Source organism: Barbatula barbatula, assembly GCF_947034865.1.
Source record: "Barbatula barbatula genome assembly, chromosome: 21".
Taxonomy (NCBI): Eukaryota; Metazoa; Chordata; class Actinopteri; order Cypriniformes; family Nemacheilidae; genus Barbatula; species Barbatula barbatula.
In genome coordinates this window covers 3,983,363-4,002,419 of record NC_136784.1, presented here as the reverse complement: position 1 = coordinate 4,002,419, position 19,057 = coordinate 3,983,363, and the positions used below count along the sequence as shown (strand labels likewise).

Genomic DNA, 19,057 nt, shown 5'->3' with positions numbered 1-19,057 from the left:
GGGCCGACGCTGCTTTTATTTGACCTCTTTCTCCGTTCGCACTTACTCCCATTCAACCATTGGCTCACGCGTTAAGGGGGCGGGACGGTGTGATACATAGTTGCACAATACGTACGGTTATTTCTGCATCTGCTGCTGGTGTCAATGGCTCCATTTAATGTCAAAGGACTATTATTATTGACTTTACGAAAAATAACTATGTGACTATCATAGATATCCTCATAACAATGCCAAAATGCACGTTTTTGGAGGCCAATCTTGTTCATTTTTTGAAACCATGTAGTTTTTATAGCTGCAAACAAAATTACATTAAATGTTCAAAAACTACAGTTTGTCCAGACTTGCCTTAAAACGGGTTTTACTGATGCATTTTTGATTTTACAAAGAGCAAAACACATATTGTATTTGTTATTTGTTTTTGTAAAAGTACTGACATAACATATCAATAGATCAGTTATTAACTGCGATAATGCAAAACACAATAAAATTGGGCCTCTATTATTGGCCTCTATTATAATGTAGTCCTGTCGAATGAAAACTCTTAAATGATGCAGCAATAAACTAGCTTGTATACTTTAATTTATTTTGTGTTTTTTAAACAGTGATCAGTTTTAATGACAAAAGTGCAAATATGAGTGACAGTCGGTTAAAGTTGTCAGTTTCTGTGCATCCCATTTTATTTTATTTATGTAAACATTTTACTTTTACATTCTATAACAATTAATACTTCACAAATTATACAAAAGGCATTTCATTAGTTCTGAGACTCAAAACCCTGAGCAGGAAGACAAAAGCACCCACATCAACATCAAAATATAGTTCTAAAACATTTAAAAACAGTGTCAGCTTCATAACATGGTAATACATTCTTTTCTACAGATCATACGTTTCCCTTCATAAATATCATAAATAGCTATTTCCTTTCTATTCAACAACATAGTGAAGACATTACACAGTCTTATATTAAATAGGCACCATCCACAGTGTTTGAAAAGGAGCAGGTGTATAGGTTCAAACTTTTCTATGATACCTTCCATAGAGTAAAGACATGTGCGAGGCAGGTGAAGAAGAAAAGTGAACTGTGGACTCACATTTTCAAGAGGCATTAAAAGCTCTGAAAAAGCTTTAGGGTAAACATGTCATAAAATATGCATATGCAACCTGAACTGTACCCTCTGAGATAACTCTGTATCATCTAACTCGGTGAATGTCAGCTCCAGTCCTGGGGGTCGACCTAAGAGTCTATGTTTGTGCCAACCCAAAATTATTAAATAATCACATATTTGTTCAAGTCGGACCATAAAAATTTGAGATGTTTTACTTCACAAATGCGATCAACATACACTAATGCTGGTCAAACAGCTATTGATTCAGATATCGATGTCTGTCTCCATTCAAATGTCTTTTAAAATATGGTGATCTTGACTGCGTGTTGCTGGATTGATCAGAATAAACGCCACTAAAGAGTGCTACGTTCCTCTACGGTCGGTGTTGAGGGGTTTGGCCTCGGAGGTGGCTGGAAACCACGGTCCTCACCATCCAGACTTTTCCGGCAGACGGGACAGGTGTCATGCTATTAACACATAAAAATTACAAATATTACATTATAGTATTTATACATTTTCATAAAATAAGTGTTTAAAGAAAATAACCCAGAGTTAACTGCAGTACGAATGTAGTTTTATAGAACTCATAATGTACCAGTTGTAGCCAAGGCACGATACAGTTGCTGTGAAAGCAGTGCAGACAGGGCAGCTGCCGGACAGATTCTCCTGCAGAATACTCTTCTCTACACACAGGGCATTCCAGTTGGCATGCTGAGAGACAGAGAAGGGGGAAAATATGCACGGATGAACAAACAAGGAAAGTTGAGAGGACATTTGTCATGTACCGCCTACATACGCTGTATGAAATGGAAATCTCATTAACCAAATAGATTTCTAGCTCAGGGATCAATAATGTAGGAACTTTATTAACTTTTGACATGAGTATTTAATATGCATAATTTCCTATAAGCACTATAGGAAATATATAAACTATACAGTATATAAAATATACTGTATAACATTCCATTTACCATCTTCATTTACTGCTTAGATACAATGTAATATTTTGAAAATGAATTGAATTGTCAAAATGTAATAGTTCTAATAAAAAGAAAACTTCTGTCAATAAGCTCTGAAACAACGGCAACGAGGAAAAGTTCACCATGCAATCAAAAAGGAAGATTGAAAGTGTCTTACACAGTGTTGCAGGGATTATTATAAAATATTTACCCGTGCACACCATTATTTCTTTTAATTGCACTTTTAATCTTTAATCAAAAACGTTAAGCTCCTCCGCCTCCCAACAACAACTCTTCAACGCATGACGTCAGGACTATACTGACTATCCAATGGCCAGGCATTTTTAACCCTCCCCTTCTGGCCCAACTTACAACAAACCATTAAAAAAGGAAAGGGCAAAATAAAGCCCCGCCCTACATTTTTTTTCAAATTTCAGAAGCCGTTTCAGTTGGATACACATCACGATATGTAAAAGAAGTCAATCACAACTTCCATTTCATAGTGACTTTAAAGGGATAGTTCACCAATTTTTTTTTTATTTTGTCATCGTTTACTCACGCCCAGGTTGTTCCAAACCTGTATACATTTCTTTGTTCTGCTGAACAGGTTTGGAACAATCTGAGGGTGAGTAAATTATGACAAATTGTTTTTTGGTGAATCCCTTTTAAAGTCACCATGAAACATTTCTGGGTGAACCTACCTTTTGTTATTTCAAACCGGTCTTCTTCTAACCTCTTTCTTTCGCAAAACACAAAAGAAGATATTTTGAAGAATGTTCAAATACAATTGGTCCCCATTGAATGGACACAAAACCAATGCAAGTCAATGCGGAACGATGGTTTTTCGTCAAAATATCTTTTGTGTTTTGCTGAAGCAAGTCATACAGGTTTAAAATGACAGAATTTTACTGAACCACTCATTTAATGACTACTTCTTAAGTAAACCATTTTTAAATGTGTTCCCCCATATAAGTGAATGGAGACTAGAGCTATTAAGCTCCGAAATGTTGACTTTGAGGAATAGACTTTTAAAAAGTGCTGTATAAAAAGTATGTGTGATATTTTGTGTTTCATAGGAAAGTAATATTAAGTAAAAAGACAGAATTTAAATTTTGGGGGAACTGTTCCTTTAAGGAATAATCCTTTAGGAATTGATCTCTTTTTTAATGTTTTTACAAAAGCAACAATAATACTACTGCTTAGTAGACAATAAAACATTTCTAAGGACCAGAATATTACAGAAACTTGTGACTCTAAGGCACTCTAACTGAACGCTCTCCTATTAATGAAAAACGAAAAAATGTATCCTGATTGAGCCATAACTCAAACAGAGGGGCAATTACAGATCATTGACCAGCCCTTGGCCAAACATAGGCTGTTCTATAAAAAAAGATCAGATGTTGAGATCATGTTTAGGCTGAATTATGGCTCATTCAGCCACAACAGCAACAAAAACATCAGTGGAGGTGTCCAGAAGTATGCAAACAGCTCTGTTTTGCTTTCTGGCACTTAAAAGAGCCGTGGTGTGAGTGGTGACTCAGAGGATTATGGGAACTTACCAGCCTGCTCTGAGGAGATGCAAATGGTGGGAAGAGATGATATCATCTCTTTCTCAGCAGGAGGGGGACCGCTACATTCAGTCTGACCGAGCAACTGGAAAAAGACAGCAAAGGTTGAGTATCAGGATACGTTTAATGCTTTTTTAATTTCAGTGGGAAAGAACTATAACGTGGTTGACTTGAAAGGTCAGGCTCATGAACGGTGACAAATTGAAGCGCCAGCGAAAAAAAATATGTTGATGACTAATGAGGCGAAGCGAAAGTGGTCCAGTTCATGAGTCATTTCACAAGATGCTGCATTGGATGATGACATCAATGACAATGTTACTCACCTGTGTAATGACCGCATCTAGGCCTCCTTGTCCCCAAGCATAATCTTCAGGGTTGGAGTGTAACATGCTGGACCTGAGAGGTAGAGAGAATGAGAAATCAATGCATGTCATGTACACTGAATGTGGAGGTCACAGCAAGAAGAATATACACATACCACGAAGATGTTTGGGAACCCGTAATGTCAGAATTGGTAAACAGACCGGCCAGGAACTGCTGGACAATCCTTAATTAAACAAATAAAGATACAGTGTCATACAATATTAAACAGGAACGCAGTTTTGCGGAAGTTAAAATAATATTTTTTGGTGGGATATGAATATAGATTTCCATAAAATTAGCTTAGTTTAAAGTTTTTATCTAGTCCTCAGTCATAAACCTAATGCAGGACATCATCGATTCCTCCTTAAGCAAGTCCCAGATGACATCAACTGTTACAAGTGGCATAACACACCCCTCCATAGCCTGTTCCTGATCCAGTCTTGGGTTTCGCTGGTGACTGCTTTGATGAGGGAGGTGTGACGGCTCAGTGCAGTCTGTAGAAGTCTCTGTGGAAGCTACAGGTCCCAGTGTCCCAGAGGCGGTATCACCAACTGCAGCCTCGACCCCAGAGCGGCTCCGGAGGACATCTGTGACTTCGGGGTCAGACAGGAGGGCTGAACGTTCCATGAAGAGCAGCTGCCACAGCTAATAGTGAAGAAAGAAACAAAAGGCTCTTAGTGACGAAACACAAGACTGCAATTCCGCATCAATGGTGTCCACTTTCCATTTCACTAATATTTACAATTAATATAATTGTAATGATGCCTCGTGTGACTTGAGGAAAGACGTGCAATGACTTGGATAAAAAAATTAATCTACAAAGCGAAAATATTCTACCTCTGCAAACTGTGAGGTCATTTCATCACCTGCACCAGTACCATCAGCACTCTGAAGACTGAAAAACATGTTTTACTCATTTAAAAACGACTGAATAACATTATAAATAAATACAGAACAAAACTAATTATGCCCAAAGACAAAGTTCACACATTTGAAACTTAATCATCATTACAGTTATTGGGATAATTGCAAACCCACCTGTTATTCTCTGACAGCTCTTCAATGAAACCAGATTCACATCTGGGACACACATATTCCTGTTTGAAGTATGAATATACACACCAGTACATTAGATCATAAGATGTTTATCAATTTTAAGACTTTTAAGGCAGCGAGCGTGGAACGCTGTCAGTTCACCGGAAATGCCTGAGCTGGCTTATTTAAACCAGGATGTAACCATGCAAAGTCAATGTATGGGTTTTCAAAAATAGTGAACTACTTGGATTTAAAAAAATGATGCTGCTATTTATACTCTAAAGTAATTCCTTTTCTTTACTCGTGTGTTTGTACTTTAACGAGATCGCTGTCGGCTGCGTCTGTGCTATATTTGGCATCGGCGTAACTCCCAAACTTGGATACGGAATTCCACTCAAACCATGACACAAACTCCATGTAACATTTAGTACGTAGTTTACACACGTAAATGTCACTCACGCGGTTTAACATGCACGTAAAGCAACACAAAAAGACGCGTTACAAACGAATAATAAAAGGTTAGCGCCTGCGTATCAAAGTAAAATTGGGGAAGACTGCAGTTTCGTTTGAGACAATAATAATGTGAATAGTCCGAAAGCATGTCAGCCAAGTGTTGTATTGTACTTACCGGGAGTTTGGGGTCGATTTCACACTTACAGCAATGACAGAAATACCGGTGTCGTGGAGCCTCGGCAGCCTCCGCCATCTTCACCGAAGAGCTTGTTGAAGTCCGTGACGTCGTTACGCTGAGTGGCAGCTTGGGTTGTCAAGGAGACGCGTCAGTCACTCCATATGGTTTAAATAAAGTGGATACTTTCGTTGTATCTAAATGACTAAACGTCATCTATCCGATATATTAGGGCTATTTGGTTGATGTGACTGCGATATAAACTAATGGTTTCTATGACAAATTCCACTAAAACCCACAAGTCTATTATGTAGTGTGTTCTGGGTCTTATTTCAGTAGATTTTAAGGGTGTTCTGATGGTGTCCAGATAACATCCCACCACACCAGACCGTTATACTGTTGTTACTATTAAAACCAATAAAATTCCATTTATAAACATTAATTCCAATAGAATTTCTGTGATATTTTCTATTGTTTGTTTTGAAACTACGTGGATGCTTTCTGTAAGTAGCATGTGTTTGAGTTAGAAGTATTTATTTACCAAACAACAAATGACGAACCGTCTGCAAAACCTGTTTGGAATTTCCCTAATATGGTGCTACTACAACAAACACATCTTTTAAATCTCATGTTATTCTTATATCAAACACAAAGATGCATATTCAAAGATGCATAACTTTAATAAAAAATAAGAACACAGTGGCACTTACGACATAAACACAGCAGCAAAAAACACAACAATAAAAACAACTGAGTAATACTTTTGTTCAGGTTTATACCATAGCGTTAGACAAAATGTTAGATAGAGATGACGAACAAACACAACGTAAAAATCACAAAAGCAACACACGTTGGCCGCAATAACTGCGTGCTACCATGTTTTGATAAGAAACTTTATATTTAGGCATCAAGTTCCATTTTCTATCCCAAAGCACAATGTTGTCAGCTGTGTTAATTCAGGAAACATAGCCGTGTGTCACTGTATAGAGTACAGTAGTTTAATTGCATCAAAACATGCTATTTCATAAATTAATATCTGGCATCCAAAGAAAGAAATCAACATATTTTCAGACTGATAAAAGGAATCATGAATCTCTATAATGTGATGAGAGATTCGTCTTTGACATTTAAGAAAAGCTATTGGCAAGTTTAACTGCTCAGGTTGTAAGTAACCTCAATTTCAGAATAATGAAATAAGTCCTGGCCATATACATATACTTACACATAAACAACAAAGTTGGGGGAAACGCTAAAGGCAGATGTGGCAAATCTTAAGAACTCTGCAAGCTTTAGCAATGTTAAAAAATTACATGCCTTAGGTTTTCAAAACATTACAGTGATATTTAGTTGTTTTTGAGCACTTTACTTTTTTATTCTCATAAATGAAAATAAGATCTGTGGAAGTTGATCTTAGGTCCTCATCGACGGCATTCATATAAACCTATTCTCAAAATCCAACAACAAGATTCTTCTTGCATGTCTAAGCTTATGGCCTATTTTTCAGCAAGACCAACAAATAAAGACAAAAAAGATCCAATCATGCATGCAAGAGGGGTCTAGAGCAAGGGTGTGTATGTTGGCTTGCAAATAGGTCATGTTCAGGAGTGCTAAGTCACTTCGTCTCGAGGCTGCGTAACTAATCGGATTCTTCAGCCTCATTTCTACCGGGGTGCTGTGAAGGCACCCTGTGCCGCTGAGACAGTTGCATTGGCAGCTGCCTGACGCACTGCCTGATTGGAAAGCACACCGGTGGCAAACTCTGACTGGGCCTTCTCGAAACTTGCCTCGGTCTGCCTGTACATAGAATGAACCTGGTGGCAGGTAAAACAAACAAGTTTGTCATTTAGCACAATCAATTATATCAAATAATATCAATTTTAAAGCCACACTGCATAATGTCATCAAGCATTACAAATACAACAGTCCGAACATGCAGACTTGTTTTTTTTTCATTAAAACTAGTTTTGATGTTTTTTATTACCCTCTTGAGCAGCACGACTCCCATCGCTGCCTGAGCGGTGAAGAGCACAGAGCACAACAACATGATCACACCCACCGCCGTGCTGGTCCGAAGAGCAGCAAGACTCACGATCCATCCACTGAAACACAAACAGGAAAGAAAAACAGAATATTAAGAGCAGCTAGCGATTTGCCAGATGATTATACTTGACAATTCGGACAAAAATATCACGAGTTACAAATTTAGCAAAATCATCTCTTCACCTGAAGCCCCAGCCAGGGATTCCAATAGTCATAATAACGTAAAGCACCAGCTGGGCGAAGAAGACAAAAAAGAATGCAAAGAAGTTGAAGGAACTGTCACTCCTGTTGATAAAACATAAAGAAGACAGATAAGATTAGTTTTGTCATGGATTCATATCTGTTTCCAGAAACACCTGATAGAACGAGTTTCTTCCAACCCAGGTGCTTATTCGTAATGGTACATACCTAAATGCTTTATACACAGGCCTGTACCAACAGACGAAAGAGCAGGGGGTGAAGAGGAGAGCCCACAGGATGGCAAGACCGAAGCCCACTCCGTTAACAGGATCCCCACAGAACATAGCCAAGCAGGAGATGAGGTTAAAGACTAAAGTGCATGCTGTGACTACGGTAGAGAAAATAGAAAAGGACATTAGGAAATACAAGATTCTTCAAAGATAAACTACGAACTAGAAGGCAAAGAAACAATGGAATCATCATTTTCTAATCGCCTATAGACACTATATTACAATTTAATGACAGAAAATAAGTTTTGGACAGAAAACTGATTCAATGAAATAAAAAATATATGAAGAAATATATATTTGAGAAAAAATATTGCAGTGCAAGAAAATCTGTACAGATTGCGTCACACTGATTTTTAGAAGTGTGAATCGTTTTCGGCTGGTGTGATAATCAAGTTAGCACTGAATAATGCCAATCGTCATCCTCTTAAATACTATTTCTAAATCTTTTTCAACAATCGATAGCATTTGGGGGATTTTGCAGATTACAACACAGAATGACTTATTCACACAGGCACACACCTAAAAACGACACACAAACAAACAGACTTACACATCCAGTAGTAGTACATAGTGGTGACAGTGCGCTGGAAGCTTTGGGCGATCTCCACATTAATGTCCTGGTAAAAACAGGGTCCCACCGGACAGAAGGAGGGCAGTGGGGGCCAATTATTCTGACGAGCTTTGAGAGACAGAGATTCATATGAAACATGCACTAGCATCACTCCATTAATGTCTCGCTCATTACCGCCAGGGTCGAGATCTTAATTCTGTAAAAATACCATACATCCATCACTGTCATCCATCAACGCTCTCCTCTTTATCTCAACCCTTTCACTTAAACACTTACCAACAACACCCTACTAAAAATCTCCTCTGATTCTATTTTGTACAGATAATGTTAGACTATTTGAAAAAACCTGTAGTGAAAACAACAAAACATTTCATGACTCTTTAATAAAAGTCTGGTCTGAATTAAAGTGTTTTCCCATTTCATCCTTCACTCACATGCTCCAGATCCGAGCGCATGAGCGTCCAGCTCTCGCTCTCTTCTCTCTAGCTCTTTTGCTTTCCTTTCTAGTTCCTCCTGCTTCCGTAACAGATCTGCAGTGGTGGCATTAACTTCAGACTACAACAAAGAGAGAGAGAGAACACTCAAAAAGTTATTACCCTAGTATCCTACAAAAGAACCGTTTCAGTGTGAACAATTAATACAAATTAAATTACAAAACACCAGCAAAAATTGGCACCTGTGTTCCATAGGATCCATAATTCTTGGGTTCAGTGGGTGTGGTCATAGTTGTTGGTGTTTGAGCAGGAGGAAGGGCAGAAGGAGATGTGGCCTCATAAGGGGGCGGAGGCTTTACAATCCAAAACAAATGGAGAAAAGGCAAAAGTATTAACAACAGTAAACAATCATGCCATTAAACCCCTTTTAACCATTTTAATGATGCAGGACAAAACACATTGTGTAAGATGTTTCCTGCATTAAAATGTCAAATACTAAAATAACATATATACTTCCCACTTTAACAATTGTAAGACTTGCAAAGATGGCAAACTCCACAATGAGATTTTCCCGCTTCGATATATTTACCCCAGCTGTGCTGTTGTCAAACGGGTTATAAAGGTCTAGAGTGGCGTAGCCAGTGTTACTGCCATGCTGAATCACTGATGGATCCTGTGAATACCGAAAGCAAACCTGTCAGTTCATTTACCTGGTCTGAAAACAAAGATCGTGTATGATCTAAATCAAGTAAAGGTGATCAAGTTTTCTCTTTATTTGAGCCCCAAACTTAATGTTAAAGTGGAACTTCACCCAAATTCAACTTTTTTTAACCACTCACATGACGTTAAACATGTTTAGAGAACTTCCGGTGTCTTCGGAGCACAAATTAAGATATTGAGGTGATTTCCAGGCCGCCTCATAGACATCATGGTCTCAGTCAAGGTCCAGAAAAGTACTAAAGAAGACATCATTAAATTGGTCCATCCTTGCATAGTGGCTCACAAAACAAAATACGGAGTAAAATCGATATATTCTCCTCTGTCTGGTCAGTGTATGGCACGTGTTCACAAAGGCACTTTATCTTCTTCTTGGACAAGAGCATTTTGACGCATGTTAGTCAGAGCGCCGGCGTCCAATAGGGGCCAGCCCTATGAAGATGAAGAAGTGCTCTCTTGAATGTGCGCCATACACTGACAAGACCGAGGAGAATATATTGATTAAAGTCTGTATTTTGGTTTGTTTTTCAAACATAAAGCATACAAAATGTCTACTAAGCCACTATGCGCGGATGGACCAATTTAACTGTCTTAAGTACTTTTCTGGACCATGGCAAAAAACTGACACCATGGTCCATGATGTCTTTGCGGAGGCCTGGAAATCTCTCGGATGTCACCTAAACATCTTCATTTGTGCTCTGAAGATGCCGCAAGTTCTCTAAACACGTTTAACATCATGTGGGTGGGATCTTTGGGTGAACTTCCTCTCTAAGTTGCTGGACTGTAGTAACATCATACAATACCAATAAAAGTTCTGGACCCATCAGACTGAATATCTGAATGTTCAATCTGAAAGTTTACGGTGAAATAAAACATGGCATAAATAGGTTTAGCACAACAAAAATGCGTATTTAGTTAACTTTAATATTTCTGTCAAAGTAGTAATAATAAAAATGAGGTGTGGGTGCGTCCACATATTACACTAGCAGTGTTGTTTTTAAGTCACAACAACAAGTCCCCAACACCTGGCCAGCCTAAATTTAGACCAGCAACACACAAATCATTGCCTAACCCTGCGATCAAACACACAAGATCAATGTCATAAAACATAACACGGTGGGTACGACATCTGTTGACTGTCAGGCCTCATGACGCCATCACAAATATGGCACCAATGCACTCATGTTTAAATGTAAAAGCAGAGAATTACCTGAAATGGATTGTGATCATCGGCTGCTTCGGGAAAAGCGCTATATTTTGACATCCTGGTACTGGCCAGTTAAATCTTGCCAATTTATAAAAACAGGTCAAGCCAAAGACTGAGCCGAGCAGGGACGTTCGTGTAGCTGGGAGTTAATCCCAGCCAAGCCTCTGAATTTACTAAATAAATATTTAACCAAAACGAACAGATTACGTCCGGTTAACACTACCGCGTTAGCTAGCTAACCAAACAAAACAACAACGAGACGTCAGACCTTCTCTGTAACCCGGTTATATTCCCCGTCTTTATTTTGTTGCGATTGTATGGTCTTGTTGTTTGCTCTTGTTTATGTCTTTCTTTGGTTGGGTTGACGAGATAAGCGGTTTACTTTCAATTTCACTCTGCTAGCAGCGCTATCGTATCTTAGCGCTGGCGTTCAGGAGAGCGATCACGTCACATGATCGAGGAAGTGGTTGTGGCACGTGACGGGGATAAACCGTTGAGTGAGCGCTATTGTATCACGTGACTGGCAGTGAAGAAAAACACCTGCCAGAGGCAAATAAAGTTTCAATTGAATATATGACATTATAACTCAATGAATTCTTCACGTTTTTCAAAACAACGTAATCTTTCGTGTTATATTTGTGTTATTTCTGAATACAGCTTATAAACGAGTTAAGAAGAGAAACGTCTTTAATGGAATGTGCGGTTCACATCTATATTCACACGGTGGCACCGTTGCTTCGAGAACTGACACAAAGTCATAATCTTGTTAATATAATATTAATATTATCATGGTATGTTAACATATATGTTACAATATATCATGCCTTACAATAGATAATGCGTTGATATCTTGGCATCTTTTTAATATTGTTTCATGTTTTTAAATATGCTGAAATGTCTCAAATAGACTGTTTATTATAAGGATACGAGGAGTAACAAAAGTTGTTTTTATCCAAAAACACTTAAATAATCAATATTTCTTTTGTGGCCAAAAGTATAATAAGATGTTTATTTTTACATAGACGATAACTAATATGTTACAATATATCATGCCTTACAATAGATAATGCGTTGATATCTTGGCATCTTTTTAATATTGTTTTACGTTTTTAAATATGCTAAAATGTCTCAAATAGACTGTTTATTATAAGGATACGAGGAGTAACAAAAGTTGTTTTTATCCAAAAACACTTAAATAATCAATATTTATTTTGTAGCCAGAAGTATAATAAGATGTTTATTTTTACATAGACGATAACTTATATGTTACAATATATTATGCCTTACAATAGATAATGCGTTGATATCTTGGCATCTTTTTGATATTGTTTCATGTTTTTAAATATGCTAAAATGTCTCAAATAGACTGTTTATTATAAGGATACGAGGAGTAACAATAGTTGTTTTTATCCAAAAACACTTAAATAATCAATATTTATTGTGTAGCCAAAAGTATAATAAGATGTTTATTTTTACATAGACGATAACTTATATGTTACAATATATCATGCCTTACAATAGATAATGCGTTGATATCTTGGCATCTTTTTGATATTGTTTCACGTTTTTAAATATGCTAAAATGTCTCAAATAGACTGTTTATTATAAGGATACGAGGAGTAACAAAAGTTGTTTTTATCCAAAGCAAAATAATCAATATTTCTTTTGTAGCCAAGACTATAATAAGATGTTTATTTTTACATACACGATAACTTATATTTAACAATATATCATGCCTTGCAATATTCACTTATTTAATTTATTTCAATTTTCTTGAATTCTAAATTCATGGCAAATTATTACTATTTTTTTCTCCTCAGCCAATCCATGATCTCCAAGTCATCTGCAGTTTCATAATATATTGTATATCTCTTCCTTTACTTGGGGCTTTAAATTCTAGAGTCATGTGGGGACATGGATGACATGAGGGTGGTCAGTCATATGATAGCTCAAAACACGCAAACATGCACACACCGTTGATCTTACATGCACTAATACTGATGTTTACGTCTCCAGCTAAATTAAAATGGAATGGAATCACTAAGTGTGACAAAACAGTGCTAACCAGAAATATAACGTTATTTGAAGCATTCATGCAGAAACAAATGTTTTTATCTTTGAGTTCATCATTTGAGGTCAGAGGGAGGTTGTACTAATCTGACACTGAACTTTGAGTTCTAGTTAAAGTAGTAATTATATTTCTCTTGTTCTTCCTTTACAGCCTCTATTCTGTGAATGGATGTGTCCCAAGTCCTTTTGCTTTGCTTTGGAACCTCAACATTCCACAGCCAATCAAGCAATGCTTGGCCCCATGACATCACTGCCTGTGGAATGAGCTGACGCTGAATGAAGTCTGCACTAGAGAGTTGCCAAGACAACCAGCAGGGATGGAGGGAGCTTCAATAGACTGGGTGGGTTTGTGGGTTTGCCTTCATTTCCCAGTGGTATGGTCTCAATTAAAGAAGAGTAAAAATCAGGATCTGGGCCTCATTTAGCATGTACCACCATAATAGGCTTAAACCAATAGAGGCCAAAGTTAAACACACTGTGAAGATCCGATGACCCTTTTCTAGCGGCTCCACAGTGTAATTTTGAAGTTGTTAACAAAGTGAGCATTGAACACACCAGGGATCAGAGCAGAAGTGAACTCGTGTCAAAGAAAACTTTGGCATGTTCTCGGAATTGGTAATTGATTCGTGAAAATGAGCCTAGACATACAGATGGAAGAAATAAAAGCTGATGGTGTCCAAATGGTTCAAAGAATGTCTTGTTTTCTGGAAGCACATGTGATTAAAATGAAAAAGTGAATCGACTTTTACATAAATGTGCAAAACTATCCGCCACAATGCCCTTTAATGCCCCTTTAGGACCGGTTAGAATGGGTCATTTGTCAACTTTTAACAGGAAATTATGTGTAATCTAGAAACTGTTTTCTGTGTTTCTGCTCTTCGCAAACCTGGACATCATGGGCTTAAAAAACACAGCATGCGTTTCTCTGAATGGAACAAGATAAGACATAAAAAGTTGTAGAAATAGTTTGTACTAGAAAGTAACTTCACATCTTTACGTCTTAAATGTATTTGTAACTTGCAGATGAATGTGTCCTAGGACATAGAGACACAAGACTTTCTCTCTTACCGCATGCGTTAAGTAGTTTCAGATGGGATAGGAAGCAGAGGGAATATAACTCCTTCGAAATATGAAATTATTTTTCTTTCTAGCATTTGCTCACTCTTTCCATACCTCTCCCTCTTCCCCTTTAACGCTTGCCAGGATTTTTTTCGGAACTGAGTTGCACTCATGACAAACTCGTACAGGGCCGTTCAGAACTGAGCGTGTTTGGATGGGGAGAGAAGTGAGAACAGACAAAGAGAACTTTGAATAGGGGGAATGAAGCATAAAACCGGTGGAAACGTGCAAGGGAGTTCAGTATCAAGGTGATTTATAAAGATAGAAGAAGGTTTTATAAGGAAAGAGGTATGCACATGAGTTTTTTATTTTTCTTGATAAGAGTTTCAAGACTTTTGGTCCATGTCTTATTAGCTTTAAAGTTTACACATTTACAAACTGGTGCACAAAGGGTACAAGTTAATAGAAGAAAAACATTTATGCTTCATGAGTGTCACATTTTTTAAGAGATAATCCTTTTGGAATGTCTTTTTTTCATTTTAGAAAACACAATGTTAAGCATTTCACAGAAAATACTATTTGTGTCTATGTTTAAAGGTTTATTTACGCCAATATTTTTTTGATTGAAAAGCCACATTGTGGCATATACATGAAACTGCAAGAAAATGCAACAATAAATACAGTTTTCTAATATATTCGCTAGTCGCTAAATAAAAACAGACTGGAACTCGATACAGACACACAGCATTCTTACACACTTATCCTTTAAACTCTTTCTTTACATCTCTGTCACACACAGTCCCAGTTAAACATGCAAAAAAAGCAGCTCTCAAAAGTGGAATGAACAGGCTTTTGTACGATGATAAACTATAGCAGATTATAACACTGTGAAAATAGCTGTGGAATAAACTTTAGTCTCGTTCATACACACGGGTGCAGACAACATCACCAGCTCTCATAGTCTGCAAAACAAAACATTGAGATATTTAAAAAAAATAACATTAAACAATTTAACATGTATATTCAATTACTTTTAAAATGTTTGTATGCATAAACATCTAAGCATTCTAAATATTCACATATTTAAAATAGTATTACAAATGCAAAGCTGTGTCTTCTTAATTTCCTACAACGCACTACAGGTTTCTGAACTAAGTTACAAAATAACAATTAGGAACAAAATCAAAGACCTCAGGAACATGGTTACTGTAAATGGCATAAATGCAATTGGTGTGACTCTAGCAATAATGTTAAAGAGGCCATTGTGAGAACTTTTCGTACTCCGGGTAAAGATCAAATCATGCCACCTATCCAACTACTCAAAGAATGAGATGTTTGAATGTACATGTACTATAATAGTTACGCCATTCATAAAGAATTGAGCTAGTCTAATAGCAAAAGTCGCAGATCTTATTTGGAGATTATCAAGATATTAGGATCATAAGACAGTCATTTGTATGCCCTTTCAACACAACCTTAGAAACTTAGTTATTACTATTTATTTGTATATTTTAAAAGTCCAGTATATGCTATTTTTTTACGGCATCTAGAGGTGACTTTGCGAATTGCAAGCAACGGCTCACCCTTCCCTTTCGAAGCACTACGGTGGCTGACACAGGGCTAAGATGTTGTCACGTTTTTGTTTCTTTGCAGAGATAACGTATTTATGAAACACGCACTGTAGAGCAGTTTGTCCATTTAGGGCTACTGTAGAAACAACATGGTGAATTCCATGTAAAGGGACCCGCGCTGTGTGTAGATAGAAACAGACGATTCTAAAGTAATAAAAACCTAGCGCTTCAATATGTAGGGTCTTAATACACCTCTGCACACTCACACAGTAGTTGTGTATATTTTGTTGGATTTCTGTCAATGGATCCTCTAAAAACATACACACTGGACCTTTAAATAAAACCTTAACTTAATAAGGCAAAACCTGATAAGTGTTGAGCCATTTAAGATGCTCATTAGACTGATCATGGGTTACACTGTAGTGCTGTTTTTAAAATTCACGGGGCTCAGAGCAAAACCCTAAAACCCAATGCATCACATACACATTGCCCTTACCAGTATCATCCGTCCGTCATTGGTCAGCTCACGCATCCATGACGTCTCAGGGCCCTCCCCCTTCTGCAGGGTCTGCTCACATGTTATTTTACTGTCTGTCTCCCATTTCGGAAAACTCTGAGGGGAAATTGAAAGGGTCATACAAAGGCCAAGAGCAAGGATATTACTTTCCGACCATACAGTAAAAGAAAAATGATGTATAAATATTATGTACATGTTATGTATGAAATATGTAAATGTGTATATTAGAAAAGGTCATACTTATAATGTAGTATGTATATTTAAACAAAGAGAAATATATGATGTGCTGGAATGAAATGAATACATGTAAATCTATATGACATTACTGTGCATGGACGTCCATCTACTGTGGTCTCGTTGAAGGATTGGCCCACTGTGAAGGACACGTGAGTGGTCCGCACGCTAGTAGACGTCTGAACGGAAAGGCTTTCTCCCTGCTGTGTAATTTCTACAGCTGGTTTGGAGGCGGCTGCAACTGCAATTTTCCTCAGAAAGACATTTACTCCTATAGAAGAAATGAAAAGGTTGTTTATCAGCACAATGATCAAAGCCATTTAGCCAATGGCCAATTTTCTGTGTTTAATGAGCTTGTCCAATCTGGAATGCGTTGCCATTCACACAGAGTTTGTGTAAGTGAAATCAGATAGCCCAATCTTAATTCTGGCCAATGAAATATATATATCTTAATCGTTTACACAGTGAAGTCAGTATCCCATTTAGGGGGTCTGAATGAACTCCCCTGGAGCATGTAATTGGGGGTCGTGGAACGGTGTGTCTACAGAATTAAACGGCTGACCAAGGGGCCCTGTATCAGGGCTTGTGAGACTAATCACAATCCTATGAGGAAGTGAAGCAGAACATCTCTTCATGCATCTTTCCATACAGCCGGATAATAGTCATACCGAGTGTGTGACGGTTCAAATGATAAAAGTAAAAGCAATTAACCTTTGTTTGCTGTTTTCACTATCTTGATCAAACAGTTTTAGTCGAATTAGGTTGAAACATGTTTACAGAGAAGATTATGCAACGTTATGCATATAGATAAAGATGTAATTGTTTAATTGTTAAAAGTATGCACACAGGAGAAGGCTAGGCCTACTTAAATTTACATTTGAAGAGACTTTTTGTAACAATGCATCATGCTGGCCATTAGATCACAATAAATAAATAAATACACACATCTGCAAAAAATAAATGATTCAGACTTACCGAGCGCTTTCAGCAGCTCCTCGAAGTTTTCTGAACTTTTCATTTTCCAAGAGCCAGAAAAGTCGGCGAACGTTTGCTCCATGTTTGACTTCGCAGCTTACGGACGTTTTTCTTCTATTGGGTTCAATGTAGGTATTGTTTTCATTCAACAGCCCGTCTTCGACTGACCTCCTCTCATCTGCCGGTTTTCGGTGGTCTCTTTCTCTCTTTGCTCTGCGTGGAAATGCGCGCTCGTGTCCTCCAATCCTGTGCGTTTGCGTCCCTGCGGTTTTAATGGGCGGGCCCCCTGGCGCACCATGTGGTAACAGTAAAGATTTAACAATTATGTAGGACAAGACCGCATAACGGAGACTCTAGAATTTGCGTAGATCTATGGGGGTCATACTGGTCATTCCCATCGGTTTTGTTTCAATCCGTATTATTAAGCAAACTCACAGTCCAACTTTTTTAGAGCAGTAACAGGTACCAGGCTCCATACTCCAAAAGCACAGCCTTTTCTTTACATTTAAATAAACATTTTTACATAGCCCTCCCTCATCATTGATGGTTAGTTGATTCCCATGGAACATAATGTAAGATGTGAATGCACTATGGGTGTCTTTGGATGAAATGAATTTTTTGTCAAAATAACTTTTGTTGAGAAAAATGAAATGATGACAAAAACAAGGAAAACCCATGTTTTCCGGACCCCTTTCTCACACACAGACAAAAGCATCTGAAGTTGAGCTTTGTTAGTATTCAAGCCAGAACAAGCCAGCTATTGTCAGTCAATCATATCAGCTGCAAATCTCTTATCTCTCTTGCACTAGAACATTCTGTGTCCTAACAAGACCCAGAATTTGACTTTGTATTTACACAATTAGACAAACTTCAATCAAAGATGACATAATACATGAGTTTAATGCTCATACTGTGAACAATATAACAGAAAATACTACAACTGGCTGTCGTTTACATTTACCTTGGTAAAACCGTGTTTGGCTGACGTAAAATAAAAGTCAGTAAGGTTAGTTTTAGTCCACATTCCAGTGTGAACGACTTGGGCAAATGGTGTCATTACTGTAGCCAGAACACATTAGCCAGCGGTGCCACAAGCACAGCTTAGGATGGGAGGGTAGTGTTTTTCCGATGCATTTTATGACATTGCCCTTTTTATATTTGGTTAAATTATTTTGATGAGTAGTATTGCAAAAACATGACATATTGTGCACATCATTTTTACAACTCAACTGGCCCAGCTTTGGTTAGCAGTGCAGAGACAAAATGTATAACTTGAATGGCCCATAAACTGCTTTGGAAGAAGTGTCCGCTCACTTTGTAAATGTTCGTGTTTGTAATCTGCTTCACTTGGTTTTGTTCCCTTTGTTAACATTCCTCATACAAATGGCACGAAGTAGACGATGAAGAGACGAAAAGCAAATGGAGTGTTTGAGTGGCCAAAAGTTACCAAAGGGAGAAGAGAAAGAATGAGGCAGTGTAAACTGAAACCACATCCTCTCTTCCAAATGCTCGGAGGTAATTACCAACCGATTC

At 37.7% G+C, this 19,057-nt stretch overlaps 3 protein-coding genes across 4 annotated transcripts; all 3 read right to left on the bottom strand.

Annotated features, from left to right (window-relative positions):
- Window positions 1-271: 271 nt before the first annotated feature.
- Window positions 272-5,976, bottom strand: rnf115b (ring finger protein 115b). Of its 2 annotated transcripts, XM_079484130.1 has the most exons (9): window positions 5,660-5,976; window positions 5,035-5,093; window positions 4,834-4,891; window positions 4,409-4,641; window positions 4,112-4,180; window positions 3,957-4,029; window positions 3,625-3,718; window positions 1,702-1,817; window positions 272-1,573 (listed from the first exon to the last, which is right to left on the bottom strand). In XM_079484130.1, exons 1-9 carry the CDS (start codon window positions 5,735-5,737, stop codon window positions 1,460-1,462), a joined length of 894 nt encoding a protein of 297 aa, XP_079340256.1. In that variant the 5' UTR covers window positions 5,738-5,976; the 3' UTR covers window positions 272-1,459. The 2 variants fall into 2 exon arrangements, with proteins under 2 accessions (XP_079340256.1, XP_079340257.1); XM_079484131.1 differs by lacking the exon at window positions 3,625-3,718 and having other exon boundaries at window positions 564-1,573; window positions 5,660-5,768.
- Window positions 5,977-6,149: 173 nt separating this feature from the next.
- scamp3 (secretory carrier membrane protein 3) lies at window positions 6,150-11,563 on the bottom strand. The gene is made up of 9 exons (XM_079484575.1): window positions 11,102-11,563; window positions 9,764-9,847; window positions 9,417-9,527; window positions 9,175-9,295; window positions 8,720-8,848; window positions 8,108-8,267; window positions 7,883-7,984; window positions 7,641-7,758; window positions 6,150-7,470 (listed from the first exon to the last, which is right to left on the bottom strand). Exons 1-9 carry the CDS (start codon window positions 11,153-11,155, stop codon window positions 7,321-7,323), a joined length of 1,029 nt encoding a protein of 342 aa, XP_079340701.1. The 5' UTR covers window positions 11,156-11,563; the 3' UTR covers window positions 6,150-7,320.
- Window positions 11,564-14,519: 2,956 nt separating this feature from the next.
- On the bottom strand, window positions 14,520-17,788 carry crabp2b (cellular retinoic acid binding protein 2, b). The gene is made up of 4 exons (XM_079485452.1): window positions 17,525-17,788; window positions 16,642-16,820; window positions 16,295-16,411; window positions 14,520-15,189 (listed from the first exon to the last, which is right to left on the bottom strand). The coding sequence occupies exons 1-4, from the start codon at window positions 17,604-17,606 to the stop codon at window positions 15,139-15,141; spliced, it is 429 nt and encodes a 142-aa protein (XP_079341578.1). The 5' UTR covers window positions 17,607-17,788; the 3' UTR covers window positions 14,520-15,138.
- Window positions 17,789-19,057: the final 1,269 nt, after the last annotated feature.

What these genes read in the sequence shown, in the direction of transcription:
- rnf115b (XM_079484130.1), bottom strand. Translation starts at nt 5,737, where the DNA reads ATGGCGGAGGCTGCCGAGGCTCCACGACACCGGTATTTCTGTCATTGC. An exon ending in GGTTCCCAAACATCTTCGTG is followed by an intron (nt 4,030 to 4,111) that starts GTATGTGTATAT and finishes TCTACCTCTCAG; the next exon opens with GTCCAGCATGTTACACTCCA. An exon ending in TCGTGCCTTGGCTACAACTG is followed by an intron (nt 1,574 to 1,701) that starts GTACATTATGAG and finishes ATGTGTTAATAG; the next exon opens with CATGACACCTGTCCCGTCTG.
- scamp3 (XM_079484575.1), bottom strand. Translation starts at nt 11,155, where the DNA reads ATGTCAAAATATAGCGCTTTTCCCGAAGCAGCCGATGATCACAATCCA. An exon ending in ATGATCACAATCCATTTCAG is followed by an intron (nt 9,848 to 11,101) that starts GTAATTCTCTGC and finishes CGGTATTCACAG; the next exon opens with GATCCATCAGTGATTCAGCA. An exon ending in CCTGTGTATAAAGCATTTAG is followed by an intron (nt 7,985 to 8,107) that starts GTATGTACCATT and finishes TTTTATCAACAG; the next exon opens with GAGTGACAGTTCCTTCAACT.
- crabp2b (XM_079485452.1), bottom strand. Translation starts at nt 17,606, where the DNA reads ATGGAGCAAACGTTCGCCGACTTTTCTGGCTCTTGGAAAATGAAAAGT. An exon ending in TAGATGGACGTCCATGCACA is followed by an intron (nt 16,412 to 16,641) that starts GTAATGTCATAT and finishes ATTTCCCCTCAG; the next exon opens with AGTTTTCCGAAATGGGAGAC. An exon ending in ATGACGGACGGATGATACTG is followed by an intron (nt 15,190 to 16,294) that starts GTAAGGGCAATG and finishes TTTGTTTTGCAG; the next exon opens with ACTATGAGAGCTGGTGATGT.